The following is a 17570-nucleotide window of genomic DNA, read 5'->3' as shown; positions in this document are numbered from 1 at the left end:
TTTTCTTTCAAAATTCTTTCGAAATTAACTTCAAAAATTACTTCGGAGTTTAATAAAGGATTAATCAAAATTTTAGCGTATAATTAAATGTCATAGGAAGAATCTATTTGGTGGGTCACGTGCCCTGTCGTGCCCCAGCTTAACTCCTCCAGTGATAGTATCCCGGCGAATATGAACTGTCATTTTTGAGATCAAATCGAGCATGACGTCACAAAATAGTTAAGAATGTTGGTGGAAATCACTTGTGAAGAAAGCGATAACAGTTAACATGCAATGTGTGTGTGACTATATTGTGCAATAGACGAGAATTAATCATTTCTCTTCCCTTGACTTTTTTCCAGTTTCCGTTTCCATTTTACTATTGGTACATTGTCATCAAGAATAAATTCAAAGGATGCAACCTTATCCTTTAGTGGAACAATAATGATGCATTTAAATCAGAAAATACTTCGGCCCAACAAAATGCCTGCATTTTGGAAAATCTTCCGGAAGTTCAAAATCTGACTCTAACGGTCGCACATTGAGTAGCACATCCAATCCTCTACTCCATCCCTGCGCATCAAGATCTCGTAACATCCATAGCCCTGCGTGTGCTGCAACGAACTGCAACACAACTATTGAGCCTCTCTCCACTCGAACTGTATCCAACAGCACAGGTCGATCATAGTTACGAGCCAAATTATGCACCTGAAAATATTAAAAATAATCATTTGCATTGAATTATTGGAATAGTATGAAATCATTCAGACCGTACCTGGGTTTGCCAAGTCTCGTGTTTGGATAGTCGGGCCGATGCTATCACGAAAAACGAATACCCGTGTAGGTGGTACGTGTGGGCAGAATCATTATCTAAATCGCAGAGTAAAAATAATTGGTATAGGAAAAAACATTGATTTCAACGAAACATACCTTTATTCACTATTACCAGCTCGACGCGTTGGCCAAGCTCCACAGTCTCAACATGAACACATTCGCAACTCTCATCCGCGCTCTGGTGACATTTTTCTGGCATCCGTCTGAAGCCGCTACTATTGCTGCATATATTGTCCTTCAAATCAGCGCCATCGTCGAGTTTTCGATGTATCATAAGAACCGATGGATAAGTGAAGCTGAAACCGTTCACACTGTAGGACAAATCATGGAAGCGTTCTGGAATTTCAAGAGTCAAGTTTGAATGATCGTTCAGTGGCACGTAAACTAGCGAAAAACTTATCAAATATCGCTCAACATCTTATAATCCCTCAGAAACAGCGACGGTGCTCGTTAATCTTTTGGACAACTTTCACCTCCAGGATGCTAGCTAACAGGTTTACTCTAAAACAACATCTAATACGAAGTTCGCATGTACTCGTTCCATGTTTAAGTGGCAAACTTACTGCTTTAGCGTACACTCAAATGGTTTAGAAATCATTGTTGGGACACTCGATTTTACTTTTCGTAATGCAAAGGCAGATTAATTTCTCAAATACCATTAGGAAAAATGTTCAACTTTTTTGAACAATATCCCTTAATTCAGTGAAAACTCCCTTTCGATGTAATGTTACTACATTAGTGATAACGACACAAATGATATGAAAAGAACAACTAAAACCGAAAACTCAACTAAATTTCCATTAATTCAACGTGGAACGACACATTCAAACCCAAGCACGTAATATCAAAATATGTTTGCCTTTATCACTAAACTCGTTCCATTTTATAGCGTACCACCTTCAGCTGAATCGCCCCACTTACCTCCGAAAATTTCCCTCTCGACTTTCCGCTTGGTGAGCACCAAGCTAATCTGTCTTTCCGCTTCACGCAGTGCCGGTGGAAAACTATTCCTGCCGTCGGTGGCGGCTCTGGTCCTAACATTAAGCAGGCAAAGTTTGTCCTGGCGATTGCGAGCTCCCAGTGGATAGGACACTACCACGTCGCCATCGTCATCGTCGTCGTCGTCTGAACTGTTGCTGCACACCGTACGGCCCACGTTGAACCCTAAGTGCCTTCTGGTGCTCGGTGGTTTTGCTGGTGATATGGAGAATATTGCCTCCGATATTGCTGCCGATGAGATGTGGAATTGAATTTAATTTTAAGCGGCTCAGTTGATGGTACACTAGAGTTGCGATGGTTGACGGAACTTGTGGACGGTGAGAAAACTTGAAGTGAGCATTGGACTTTCATAAGATAGGTTTACATACGTTTCTCTGAAACTTGTAATACACAACTACAATCACATGGTTGTAACTCATATAAATACATTTCAATACATGAGCCTTTTTTTGAGACATGAAATAACTTTTTTAGGAAATTATGTTAATTGAGAAAAAATAGACAAACTCAGTAAAGTATACAAAACTGCGTAATTGGACAGATTTAGATTATCGAAAAAAAAATAAACGAAGAGGTGAATGGGACAAATTGATGCAATAGTGCAAATAAAAAAAATATTAATTATGAAAATTGATAAATTGAGACTATGAGGTAAATAAAAAAATCATAGTAACTGAAAAAATCGATCAAACTAAACGAAATGAAAAAATATGAAACACAAATGACGCAAATATTGGAAAATAGGTTAGTAAAAATTATAAGATCAAAAAATTCCAAAAAATTTTAAAATTTGTCGAATAATTTGAGAATGTTGGACAGATTCGTCAAATAGTGATACAGTGAACTATCTCTTACTCGATATTGAAGGGACCATCGAGTTAGGGAGGTATCAGGATAGAGAACATATTTTTTTTCCAAAGTATCAAACACTTTTCATAATACGTAGAAAAATGGATCGGGTTATTTAGCAGAATGCCATTTGGACGAAAGGGTCACTTAGCCGAACGCCAGTCGGCGAATACCGTTAATTCGGATAGTTAAAATTGGTTTCCTTATTAGGCGAAGTGATTTTCGAAGTGAAAAGTGTAAAATGAGAATTGAGAACTGAGAAATGAGGCTTCGGAGTAAAATTTGAACCACGATGGGATATAGTTCAAATATAACCGTAGAACTATCATATTTGAACTAAAGTAAAACGAATCGGAGGAATGGCCTTGATAAAACTAGATTTTCGTAAAAAATAGTATATTTTTCACAACTCCTGAGCCCATAGTCTGATCAACCAGATTTTGAATAGGAATGATAGATTGAAAGTAAATCAATTAAAAATAAGTGCCAAAAATTGTAACACATTTGTTTTGGCCATAGCTTCCGAGCCCATGATGCGATCTGGCCAATTTTCAATAAGAAATAATGGGGCAGGATTCTGCGTCGAATGCAACTTGTTGCGAGCAAATTAGTATTAAAGATAAGGATAAGTTAAGGATAAGTGCCAAAATAATGAGTGACATCTTCTTAGGTGATTTTTCTGTTATAAAAATTTTGGTCATAATTTCCGAGTGCATAGTGCGATCTGACCAATTTTTAATAGGAAATAATGGTACAGAATTCTGCGTCAAATGCATTTCGTTGCGAGTAAATCGGTTAAAGATAAGTGGCTAAAACTGAGTTCGGTGCGTGATTTCTCTTGTTTCGAGCTGCAGAACGATCGCGTGATCGGCCGAAATAATGTGTTCTGCATTGCGCGGCCCAAGTCAACCGTTGAGATGCAGAGGTATACTCGGTCTCTAGTAGCAACGAGAGTCGGACTAACAATCCTTCCATTCCTGTATCACCGTAAGGACGTGGCCGGCGCCGTTATTGCCTTTAAATATTTGAGCTCCCGAAACGTGTACATTGAGAATGGGTAGCTAATCCCAAGCCCCATTCATTGTGTTCTCTGTACTATTTCGCAAGTTCAGTCAATCACGGAGTAGCAACTACGAATTGTGCGGTCATAATGCTCATGCTCATAAAGATAAGTGGCTAAAAACTGAGTGACACTTTTTAGGCTATTTTTCAGCGAAAAAATATTTTGGCAGTGACTTCCGAGCCCGTAGTGCGATCTGGCCAATATTCAATAGGAAACAATGGGGCAGAATTCTGCATCGAATGCAATTTGTCGCGAGTAAATCGGTTAAGATAAGTGCCTAAAAAATTAGTTACACTTTTTAGGCGATTTTTCTGTGAAAAAAATATTTTGGCCATAACTCCCGAACCCATAGTGCGATCTAGCCAATTTTCAATAGGAAACAATGGGGCAGGATTATGCGTCGAATGTAACCTGTTGCGATCAAATCAATAAACGATAAGTGGCAAAAAAGAGTGACACTATTTCACGCGATTTTACTGTAAAAAATAGTATTTTGGCCATAACTTCCGAATCCATACTGCGACCGTTGAACTGAGTCGATTGGTATATAACACTATGGGTCTCCGGACCTTCTATAAAAAGTTTGTTTTTGGAGCAAACATATAGCCTTTACGTATACTTTGTATTCGAGAAAGGCAAAAAGGAATAAAAATGATGGAAGAGAAAGAATGAAGGAAAAAACAAGATAGATGAAGAAATACCGCAGAATGAAGTAAGAAGAAGGAAGAGAAGAACAACGATGAAGGAAAAATGAAAGAGAGGAAATAAGAATGACAGAAATAAAAGGAAAGGAGGAAGAAAAACAAAAGAAAGAAGGAGGTTGGAAGGAATAAAAAATTATTAAATAAAGACTTTTAATTTTCACTTTTCACTCCGTAATCCTCACTTTTTATTTCTTATTTCTCATTTCACTCTTCTCACTTTTTACTACTCACTTCTCACTTTGCACTTCTATCTTCTCACTACTCACCTTCAACTTCTCGTTCCTCACTTTTCACCTCTCACTTCGCACTTCTCACTTCGAATTTCTTCTCTCTATTCTGTAACTTACTTCTCACTTCTCGCTTCTTACTTCTCAGTTTTCACTTCCCATTATTCTCTTTTCACTTTTTACCTTTCACTTGTCACTTTTCACTTCTTACTGCTCACTTCACAGTTCTCACTTCTCAAATTTTTCACTTCTAACTTCTCACCTCTTAATTTCACTTCTCACTTCTCATTTCTTACTTTTTACTTCTCATTTTTCACAATTTCCTTGTACTTTTAACTTTTCACTACTCACTTCACACTTCATACCTCTCACTTTTTCTAATTTACTTTTCACTTTTCACTTCTCAGTTCACAGTTCCCACTACAAATGTCTCACTTCTAGCTTCTCACTTTTCACTTCTCAATTCTTACTTCATACTTCTTGCTTCTCACTTTCTACGTCTCATTTGACTATTCACTTACTATTTCACACGTCTTATTTCTTATGTGACACTTGATGTATTTCTGATTACTCACATCTCATTACTCAGTTTTCACTACTCATAATATAAGTTCTTTAACTTTTTTTTTAACTAATTCGACCGAATGGCCTTACATCGTAAACGTATAGGGTAGAGAACCATTTGGGCAGTACCTCCTATTCCCGTCCACAACGTTCATTACTCGATCGCATTACAACTGAGTTACTTGTGTTTAGTACATGGTTAGTTTCTGTCGACATCTAGTGATGTACAAAAAATTAAAACCATTTGGTTGGAACGCGGTCGAGTTATTAACGTTTTGGACGGGAATAGGGGGTGCTGCCCAAATGGTCCCGCTCCCTATATTGTGCATGTGAACTGTTTCTGACAACATTGATGTTTCGGGAAATTACTTCGACTTGAGAATATCGAGTAAGGGAGGCATCGACTCACGGAGGTAACGCAGTATGCTAAATTCAAGGAACTTTGAATTACATCGAATAAGGGAAAATGACGAGTAACAGAACATCGAGTTAGGGAGAGGATGTAAGGCCATTTGACCTAATGCAGTTTGGTTGAATGCCGTTTGGTCGAAAAATTTAAAAAAAAACTTATATTATGAGTAGCGAAAAGTAAGTAATGAGATGTTAGTAGTAAGAAATTCATGAAGTGTCACATAAGAAATAGGAAGTGAATAGAGAAATGAGATGAAAAAAGTGAGAAGTAAAAAGTGATAAATGAGACGTGAGAAGTGAAAAGTGAGAAGTGTGAAGTGAGAAGTGTGAAATGAGAAGTGTGAAGTGAGAAGTAAGAAGTGAGAAGCTAGAATTGAGAAGTGAAAAGTGAGAAATTTGAAGTGAGAACTGTGAAGTGAAAAGTGAAAAGTGAAAACTAAATTATGAAAAGTGAGAGGAGAGAATTGAAAAATAAGAAGTGAAAAGTGAAAAGAGAGAAATGCAAATTGAGAATTTCGAAGTGAGAAGTGAAGAATTAGAAGTGAAAAGCAAAAAGTACAAGGAAATTGTGAAAAGCAAGAAGTATGAAGTGAGAATTGAAAAGTACGAGGTGAGAAGTTAGATGTGAAAAATTTGAGAAGTGAGAACTTTGAAGTTAGCAGTAAGGAGTGAAAAGTGAGAAGTACAAGGTAAAAAGTGAAAAGAGAAAAATAAGAAGTGAATAGTGAAAAGTGAGAAGCGAGAAGAAAGAATTGGGAAATGAAACGTGAGAAGTTAAAAGTGAGAAATTTGAAATGAGAACTGTGAAGTGAGAAGTGAGAAGTGAGATGTAAGTAGTGAGAAGTGAGTAGTAAGAAGTACAAAGTGAGAAGAGTGAAATGAGAAATGTAAAATAAAAAGTGAGGATCACGGAGTGAGAAGTGAAAAGTGAGGTGAAAATTATTATTTAAATTATTTATTAAATCTTTATTCCTTCCAACTTTTTTCTTTGTTTTTTCTTCTTTCTTTTGTTTTTCTTCCTTCTTTCTTCTTATTTCTGTCATCCTTACTCCTTCTCTTTCCTTTTTCCTTCATCATTGTTCTTCTCTTCCTTCTTCTTACTTCATTCTTCGATATTTCCTGTTCCTTCTTCTTTTCTCCTTCATTCATTATTTTTATTTCTTTCTTTCTTCTTTCTTCTTCATTCTTCTTCTCACTACTCAGTACTAACTTCCTTTTCTCAGTATTCACTTCTCATTGATTTATTTATTTATTTATTCATCATTGGTTCAAAATCACACAGACTAAAGTATCTTAATCCTATTTTTGAAGATGAGTTTACTAACATTAGAATCAAACATATCACATACATTGTTAAACAATCTACAACATCTGTCAAGAGGTTTGTTGTAACCGTAAGCAGTGCGGTGTACCAGAGTCCAAAGCAACTGGGGACTACGTAATCGGTGGAAGTTGATTTCCCGGAGCACGCTTCTGCAGTCAATGTTGTCACGGATCATGTCAAAAACAAAAAGTCGTTGTAAATACGTTCGGCATTTGGGGAGTGTTTGCAAAGCAATGAGCGTACATCTGTGCTCATACGGAGGCAGGTTATCGGGATTGGTCCATGGCAGCTGTCGTAATGCGAATCTGACAAATCTGACGGTAAATTTTCAGGTCATCCGCAAAAAGCAGCTTGCACGAGTGTAGCTGATCGCAAACGTCGTTGATAAATAGCGTAAAAACTGAAGTCCCTGGTGATTCCCTTGTGGAACGCCAGACGGAATTTCGAATTCATCGGAAGTGGCGTCACGAACCTTAACGAAGGCTTTTCTTGAAGTCAACTACGAATGAGTCCAGTTGACGATCCACGACGGTAGACCAAGACGGTTCAGTTTCAAAATAACAAGATGCCTTCGAAAAATCAATGTACACAGTGACGGAGGCTGTACACTTGTTGCCGCTTTTCAATGGAGCCAATAACATTATTAGTGAAGCTCATCAAATTAGAGATCGTCGAACGTTTTTGCATGAATCCATGCTGGAATTCTGATGCAATGGATTTAACGGCTGGATAAAATTCATCATGCAACAGTCTTTCGAGCACTTTGGCCAAACAGTTCAGGATCGAAATGGGTCGATAATTCTCCACGCTACAGATGTATGTTGCCGGATTCGATGATCGGTGTAATTGATGCGAGCTTCCAGGCATCAGGGAACACGCCATCCGCGAATGATCGGTTGAATATTACCAGGGCTGGGAAGCCATCGAGGCTGCACAGTTCTTTATGAACGATGGTGGAATCTGATCTGGATCAGGTCCCTTCGAAACGTCAACTGAATTATTCTCAGTTGTCCTGGAACGGAAATAACGTACGGGCCTTGCGTAGACGGTTCCGGAGTTTGCGCAGCTGCGGGTTCCATGGAACCGTGGTGCACCATGTTTGTGGGAATTTAGTAGACATTCTTCGGGTTTTCAGCGGGACATTGACACGATTTACTTGGTAAACGTTGTCATAAGAAATAGTCACAGCATCATTCACCGTTTCGAGTTTTGACAAACACGTCCAGTCCAATGCAACTAATCTAGCGTTGATTGCATCAAAGTCACATCGTAGGAAGTTATATTCGTTCCGTGCCGCTGAATTCGACTGCAACGACTGTAAATATCGGCGGGACTCACCTTGCTTAGCGTAAATATCGGCGGGACTGCGCGGTCGAATATGAATGCAACACAGACAGATAGACTCATGTGGTAACATAACTTTCACAATAACTTATATTTATTGAAAGGCTACTTAGTCTTACAATTTCACAGCGAACTTATTATCTACCAACCTTTTCGAGACGGGAATTGTGTTTTTTTCAAGTGGAAAATATTTCTGTTTTTTGTCGTATTTTCCCCTTGAAAAAGATACAATTCCCGTGTCGAAACGCCGGGTATATAATAAACTCGTTGTGAAATTGTAAGACTGAGTAGTCGTTCAATAAATATTACTCAATCGCACAGTCGATCCAAAATCAGTAAATATCAAAATAACTTGCTCAAGATCATCGCTGCCTTAAAAAAATACGGCTTTCGAATTCAGCTCGGTTTTCACTCCGATTGGGACACCTCCCCCGCGCTTAAATATACTGGTGCGAGAGTTACTACCGCATCGGTAGATGGTGTAGTTGCTTAAGGGTTCGGAGTTCGAGATGTCGGAATAGGGCCATGTTTCTGTGAATACGATGACATCAAAATCACAGGATAGGAGTGGAATTGAGTAGTGTTTCTTTCTGTCTTCAATCCAAGAACGTTTTGGTACTAAACGGTGAGCGGAGAACAAGTGGTAGCACTCATCTTCAAACATATACAGGGGATGGACAAAATAATTAGGATAGACAAATTTTGGGTAAAATTAGATGTGTTGTAACTATCTTAGATATCATCCGATTTTGACAATTCAGGCATGCTTGAACTAGAAAATTAATGCAGTTTGAGGTATGCATGGAACGCATGCATAATGCATGGAACCGACAATGGCTACCGGATTCCGGAGATATTCCGGGTTTTACGGAAGTAGGTTCGAAACCGTAAATTTGAGGAGGATATTAGGAGAAGTTGTGGTTAAAAATTGAATAATATTAGTAACCACAAATGAAGTAGGGCTCTAGCTGATTGAACCATATATTGAGACTTGGAATCGGACCAGAATCAAGTAAGATATGGCTATTTCTTTATAATCGGTTACGATTGATACTTATCAAAGGGTTCAGGCCACAACTTCATTTGAATCTCGCTTTTTGATAGATCGTCCACTATGATTTTATTCCAGAAGGCTTCTAAGGATGTCCCGGGGAACCTGTGTATGGGGACATTTAAGTTTTAGTACCAAAATCATCATTCGACGGCTCTTTTTTCATGGTTTTCGATCAGGAAGCGAAGTACGAAAATGAAATGGATCACTGACGGCTCTGACCGCTTCCAGGACCCACGGATTGCCCCCGGGGAACCTGTGGAAGGGGACACTTTAGTTTTACCACCAACATCAGCCATTCGACAGCTCTTCATTCATGGTTATCGATCAGGAAGCGAAGTACAAAATGAAATGGATCATGGACGGCTCTGACCGCTTCCAGGACCCACGGATTGCCCCCGGGGAACCTGTGGAAGGGGACATATAAGTTTTAGCACCAAAATCAGTCATTCGACGTCTCTTTTTTTATAGGTTTTCGATCAGAAAGCAAAGTATGAATATAAAAGGACCATTGGCAGCTTTGGCCGCTTCCAGAACCTATTGGTTGCCCCCGAGGAACCTGTGGAAAGGGACATTTTAGTTTTTACACCAAAATCAATCATTCGACAGCTCTTCTTCCATATAAGCAAAGTATGAATATAAAATGGACCATTGATGACTCTGACCGCTCTCAGGACCTACAGATTCCCCCCGGAAAAAACAGTGGAAAGGAACATTTAAGTTGCAGCACCAAAACCAATAACTCGACTGCTTTTTTTTCGTGATTTTTGATCAGAAAAAGCGAAGTATGAGTATAAATTGGTCCATTAATGGATCTGACCGCATCCAGAACTTACGAATTACCCCCGGGGAACTGTGGAAGGGACATTTTAGTTTTAGCACCAAAACCAATCATTGGACGGCTCTTTTTTCATGGGTTTCAATCAGAATGTGAAGTATGAACAAGAAATGGACCATTGACGGCTCTGACCGCTTTCTGGACCTACGGATAGCTCATGGGGAACCTGTGGAAGGGAACATTTTAGTTTTAGCTTAAAAACCAGTCATTCGACGGCTCTTTTTTACGGTTTTCGATCAGAAAGCGAAGTATGGATACAAAAAGGATCATTGACGGTTCTGACTGCTCTCAGGAACTACTGATTGCCAAGGGGTTATCTGTCAAAATAATCGTTTTTTGATCAGGAAACGAGGTATTAATATGATATTCCAGGATCATTTAAAAATATTACCCGAATCATTTTTTTTTTCAGTTTTATTACTGCCTACTATATACTTCGCTTCCTGATCCAAAGCCATGAAAAAAAAACCGTTGTATGACTAGTTTTGGTGCTAAAACTAAATGCCCATTTTTACAGGTTCCCTGGGCCAATCTGTAGCTCCAGAAAGCGGTCAGAGCCCTCAATGGTCTCTTTTATATTCATTTCTTGATTCGTTATCGAAACCACTAGAAAAGAGCCGTCGAATGACCGTCAATTGACTATTTTATATTCATACTTCGCTTCTTGATCGAAAACCATGAAAAAAGAGCCTTCGAATGAATGATTTTGGTGCTAAAACTAAAATGTCTCCTTCTACAGGTTCCCCAGGGCCAATCCGTAGGTCTTGAAAGCGGTCAGAGCCGTCAATGGATTATTTTATATTCATACTTCGCTTCCTGATCGAAAGCCATGAAAAAAGAGGCGTCGAATTAATGATTTTGGTGCTAAAACTTAATTGTCCCCATTTACAGGTTCCCCGAGGACATCCGAGCGACTCCAGGATTCGTTTATTTAATTGGTTTTTCATTCTGGACACATTAGAAGCCTTCTGGAATAAAATCATAGTGGACGATCTATCAAAAAGCGAGATTCAAATGAAGTTGTGGCCTGACCCCTTTGATAAGTATCGATCGGAACCGATTATAAAGAAATGGCCATATCTCACTTGATTCTGGTCCGATTCCAAATCTCAATATATGGTTCCAATCAGCAAGAGCCCTACTTCATTTGTGGTTACTAATATTATTCAATTTTTAACCACAACTACTCCTAATACCCACCTCAAATTTACGGTTTTGAACCTACCTCCAAAAAAACCCGGAATATCTCCGGAACCCGGTGGCCATAGTCGGTTCCATGGACATACCGTCAAACTGCATTAATTTTCTAGTTCGGGTATGCCTGAATTGTCAAAATCGGATGATAACTAAGGTAGTTGAAACACATCTAATTTTACCCTAAATTTGCTATCCCAATTATTTTGTCCATGCCCTGTAGTTTTCAGTTCTCAATTCTCAATTTTAACTTTTCACTTCGAATATCTCACTTCTCACTTCACTTGATAAGGAAACCAATTTTAACTATTCGACATAACGGCATTCGGCCGACTGGCGTCCGGCCAAATGACCCTTTCGTCAAAATGGCATTCTGCTAAATGACCCTAATCCATATTTTTACATATTATGAAAAGTGTTTGATATTTTAGGAATTAAATTTTTCTTTCTCTATCCCGAAAACTCCCTAACTCGATGGTCCCTTCAATATCGAGTGAAGAAGAGTTCACTGTACAAGGTGAAAATAACCTAGCTGGAGCATTTTGTGTACATCTTCGATATGAACAAAATTGCAATTTTCATTTCTATAATTTAGACGTTTTTCATAAGTTTCGAGTTACTAATCTAATGCAAGATGATGAATAGGTAATCAAACTTGCGTGTCTATACGTTTCCTTAACACTTCATGCACAAAATTGGAATTATATTTAGAGTTGCTACCATTAGTTCAAACCATGGTACGAACTAAAGTTTTGTTTTCAATAAAATTAGTCATACATTTTTGAATCTATGATGTTTTTAGAAACTGATGAGCTAAACTTTTATATAAACTAGAGTTTGCAGTAGTAACATGTATCTATAATGAAATAAATGAATTTAATTTTACGACTCGTCAAAGGCCTGAAATTTGGTTCAAACCATTATTGAATACCCTAAATTACGATATATGAATAGGTCTTTTAAGTGAAAGCTCTCACCTCTTCCTCACAATCGGCATACGAATAATTTGAAATAAATTTTCGACTCACATCTTCAAATTTTCATACCGACCTTCCATCAGCACGCTCGATTGTCACTCAAAACTCACCAGACGAAAATCTACCACTGCCAGGCCGCAGTGCCGCTGAATCAGATGGCTCGGATCGCACATACTTTAATCTAAAATTGTTTGTTGAACCATGAGTGAACGGCAGCTTCTCCCGGCGATGTAGATGGCACACGTTTTCTTCGTCGTCGCCATATACCGAATTAGCACCTCCACCGGTGGCAACAAGTTGAATTTCATAATCCTGTTCTACTCCGTACACACTGGTAGTGTGTACAACGAGATCGACCCGGTTACCATCGGAGAGAGCAACACGGCTCACCATAAGTGGCTCTACTAAATTTCCATCCAGAGCTATCACCGTCACGTTGTGATCCTGAATTTGCAGCCAGCGCTGGTAGTGCTTTCGAGTACCAACCGGTGCCGTGTAGGCCACCCGTACACGATACCGTCGTCTAGGATGCACCTCCATGACCATGGTACGGTTTCCGTTGATCAAGAACGCTCCGTTCACTTCCGAAATCAACCAAATCAAATCATCCTGACACTGGCTTGTCAACGGGTGTTGGCTTTGTTCATGCGAGGAGCGCACTACGAGGGCACCGACCAGGCCCAGCTTTCGTTCCTCGTTCGAAAACCCGTAGTAAAGGTGCGTTCCCACGCGGTTCACTTGAAATTTATACTGGAACGTCGTGTAGCTGGTGATAGGGCATTGCGATATCCTGAAAGAAAATGACTTTTCAAAAATTGCGAAATTAGGTCACTATAGAATCTCACAAATACAGCATGAATGATTTGCGTTTGAAGAGTACTAAAATACCATAACCTGGAAGCAAATTGAACATTCAATACTATATAGTCGCTCTAAACATAGCTTGCAATAAGAATAGATATTCTTTAAACTATTACGTGAGGCAAATCAAAATGGAGCTTTATACAATATTTTTGTGGAAATAAATAAAGTGATAACTATAGAGTATTTGCTCCATTATTATTAACATTTGCAAAATGGGACATTTCGGCTACGTTAGTTTTTTCACGGAAAATATCTTGCTAAGAATCAGTAACAGCCGAAATTTATTGCCGAAGTTTTGTTTTATAATTTACTGAGCAACGACAAAAGAAAATCAAAAATTTAAACTCTGAAAGCAAATTAAATAACAACAACATCATTGATGAGATCATAGTACATTGCCCTTAAATATCATAAGATGTCATTTTATTTAATAGTACACATTGCTCACAAATCGCAGTTTTGTGTATCATAATTAATTGAAAAGATGTAAATATCGTGGAAGGTCTACTCAAGAGCAGATCTGTTTTCAAAAGTTCGAGCAAATACAAATTCCCAACCAACAATTTATGTTCATAATTCTGGACGTAAATATGATGTTTTTGTTACACTTGCTAAAATAACACAATGAGGGAAAGTGCAATGCAAATATAGACCGTACCGTTCCACGCATAAGGGTCCTATATTACTTTCTATTGCACTTGAGTGCATAGAACCTTGATGATAACTTAATTGCAAATCATGTCAGAATTTTTCAAATCGACATTTTTAGAATATCAACACAATTTGTTCCGATGCAAAAACGCATCAAGTATACTAGGTCATATATGCGTAAATCGATTGAGATAAGACATTTATTATTCGGAAAATAATAGCCATACTCACTTACATTGGCACGCCGTCCATGAACGGTGTACGCTGTTGTGTTTGCCCGGTCCAATGCAGCGAGATGCTCCGTCCGGGGATGCGATTTTCCACATCAATCACGAGAAAATCATTCTTGCATACCTCCAACGGCGGTCCGGTGTGATGCCCGTTGACAAGGAAATAGTAGCTTTCGAGCGGGCGGTTTGTTTTACCAGCATCAGCGTCACCGTCAGCTGTTTTATTCAGATGGCTAATTATATTTTTATGATCCACTCTGAAATTAAAGACGCTGAACGCATTATATTTTGCAGCGAAACCAAGTAGACGCAACAGTTCTGGGTTCTGTGCCCCTTTTTCTGATTCTGCTTTAATTAACCGTTTGCGAAATAAAAAATCCAAGAGACAACAATCGTTTGTGCTCCCTGAAAATCCCGGATTTCCGAATTTGTCACCGGCCAGAAAGTGGTACTTACGAGAATTTGGGAAGCGAGAATTTTTCTATAACCAACCGATAGCGACAGATCCGGGGCCAATCGGCACGATTGCATACGCGTTTGCACGGACTGAAAACCGCTTCTGAAAATAAATTAATGAACAATAATTACACTTAAATCGGATTGGACGTGTGAAGTTGGTAATAAATTCGAATGCGGCGATTTCATCTCTGCTGGCTGTGGCGCAAATGAGGATAATGGGTAACGGGTTTATCGACTGCATTTATTGCATGGCTATGGGGAGAGACTCCAAAACGCATAATGATATAATGTCAAATAGTCGTTACATTGTGGGGAGATTTCGCTCTCATGTCACTGATTTTAAATTTTGAACAATATTCTATGATACATTCATTCATTCTTCATAAGTGTATCAAAAATCATGAAGTGAATTGAGCTTCTCAGGAAAAGTGTTAACAAATCAATAATCATCACAGCTCTAGTTAAAGTTCACTCGATTTAAAATTTTGTAATTTAAAGCTTCAGCAGCTATGCATATGTTATGGTTTATCAGTACAGTCAAACCTCCATGAGTCGATGTTCTGTGACTCGATATCGACTCATGGAAGCACATTATTTCATATTAAAAAATATTTTCCGGGTTACTGTGATGCTCCCTCCAAAGAGCTATCCAAGGATTTTCTATTCCACATCTCCATATTTCCATGAGTCGATGGTCCCTTCAATATTGACTCATAAAGGTTTGACTGTATACCTAAATAAATTAGTAGAAATGGAAGCCGAGGCGGATCACTTAATCGAACTTGGACTATGAGTGAAGCAACGTATACAAAGATTGAGTATGAAAAATGATTGTATCACTGTTTTATTGAATTGAATAAAAAGCTCTTGCAAAATTATGCTGCATAAATAAATCATTGCTTTCCCAATAAATTGTTTGAAAATTAAATCCCTGTCCGTTTTCAATAATCTGGCGTTAGATACAAAGTGATATCCATAGTGCTGGAAAATTATAGTACAGCTGTAAAACGAAAATTTTGAGAAAGTGGAAATTGCTAAGTGTGAAAGATTTCCACGGTGATTGTTTTTTTGTATTTTCATCTCATAATAGTCTTAGTAATCCCAAACACCAATTCAATTGGATTGAAGAAATGGCAGCATGGTTTAAGGCAATCATCTTCTTCTTCTTATTGGCATTACATCCCCACACTGGGACAGAGCCGCCTCGCAGCTTAGTGTTCATTAAGCACTTCCACAGTTATTAACTGCGAGGTTTCTAAGCCAGGTTACCATTTTTGCACTCGTATATCATGAGGCTAGCACGATGATACTTTTATGCCCAGGGAAGTCGAGACAATTTCCAATCCGAAAATTGCCTAGACCGGCACCGGGAATCGAACCCAGCCACCCTCAGCATGGTCTTGCTTTGTAGCCGCGCGTCTTACCGCACGGCTAAGGAGGGCCCTAGTAAGGCCCCAGTAAGGCAATCATGTAACATTCCAATTGACCACAAATTCAATGCAATGTTCTGGTCGCATGATGCGTGCACTGTCAGGTATTCATGCTGGAAATCAAATCTATACACTGAAGTTGCTCCTTAATGTTTTCACGTTAGCTTTTTCAGTCTAAATTAAATAATACGGCTAATGTGGTATTGGCATAGCTCGACGTTTCGGTCCCATGTATTATTTTTTTAGGTTATAAGCTGTCGATCGACCCTCGTTACATACAGTATGAATGTGTTATATTAGAACCATTTAGTAACATTTAGAGAATATCCAAGTAACATTTTAAGTTTTATAACGCTCTTGAAGACCAGAATTTACTCTGCAAGAGTGTTATAAAACCAGCATAAAATTAAAATGTTACTAGGGAAGGGTTCTTATTGTTTGTATTCATCTTGATTTAGAGCATAGTTAGCCATGTCGTTTCTAAGCTACTATTTATTTAAAAGACAAACAAAACAGTAAAATGAGAAAAACAATATTTGCACTTTTAATTTCAGTGAAAAGCTGTAAATAGCTTTAAAAAGCCGTTCAAGGTTTGAGTTCGACGTGTCCGGAATTTTAATCAGTGCGACCATGTGTCCGAAGTTTGGATCTAGGAGAAGTCAAACAATTGTAATTGCTGTGGATTTTATTTAATGCAGTGGCCCTTACTTTTCATATTCAATATTTCTGGCATTGTCATGGTTAGTAGTTTTTGTGTGTGTTCTGCATTTATCTCAGAAAATTCTTAAGTGTTCGAAGTTTGAGTTGTAATGTAGTGCTGGTAGGTGCTGGTTAGCGAGAATGCATCGGATCCAAGGATGCTTAAGCTGCTTGATCTCCAGAGCGAAGATGACGCGGTCAGAACCAAAAGCGACTTCTTCGTAGGTACGTGGCTGAGATGACAGCCGCGACAGCTTCCAACTAGAAAATATTGAAAATTCTGGGAAAGTTGGTCGATTTCCGATTAGACCCTGCGTCGATAGAGACACCAAGCACTTTGACAATTTTGGGATCAGGATTTCCTAGCAATCATGCAGAATCACAGACGTGGCCCAACGAGAGATTGTGTGAACGTGGGATTGTTCCTTAATCCGAGCTTGACCAGGTGTGTCTCCGATGACGGCCAAACGATGTTGTCGATGTAATAAAGATGTAGATTTTAGGCAGCAGAACTTGAAACACCCAGTCTATGGCAACCAAAAAATGTGTGACCACCAGTACTAACCAGAGGCGTCGCGTCCGCATGTGCAACCTGTAACAGGTAACAATTTTGTCCCTAACATTTAAACTCTCGTTCGATTTCTTGTCATTCAAATATATACTTGGATTATGTGCATTTGTCATAAGTTTAATACAAATTTAACGATTAGGCATAAACATACCTATAATCGTAAAATATGCACGGATTTTTTACAGGCGGCATGTGGTATGAGGAAACCGAAATGCTGCTATGGGGGCGCGTTATATTTTACTCCACGATACCGAAACGACGCACCGCCACATGTTGTCCATCACGGGCACTTTCAGCAGGTTTGCCAT

At 38.7% G+C, this 17570-nt stretch overlaps 1 protein-coding gene across 1 annotated transcript; it reads right to left on the bottom strand.

Moving 5' to 3' along the window:
• Nucleotides 1–418: 418 nt before the first annotated feature.
• Nucleotides 419–17570, bottom strand: LOC134209249 (uncharacterized). Its single transcript, XM_062685232.1, has 8 exons — nt 17504–17570; nt 14560–14662; nt 14109–14360; nt 12469–13148; nt 1735–2040; nt 910–1149; nt 755–849; nt 419–687 (listed from the first exon to the last, which is right to left on the bottom strand). The coding sequence occupies exons 1-8, from the start codon at nt 17568–17570 to the stop codon at nt 433–435; spliced, it is 1998 nt and encodes a 665-aa protein (XP_062541216.1). The 3' UTR covers nt 419–432.

Source organism: Armigeres subalbatus, chromosome 2, assembly GCF_024139115.2.
Source record: "Armigeres subalbatus isolate Guangzhou_Male chromosome 2, GZ_Asu_2, whole genome shotgun sequence".
Lineage (NCBI taxonomy): Eukaryota > Metazoa > Arthropoda > Insecta > Diptera > Culicidae > Armigeres > Armigeres subalbatus.
Note: the sequence above shows the minus strand (reverse complement) of the source record. Positions and strands in the feature narration are given on the sequence as shown.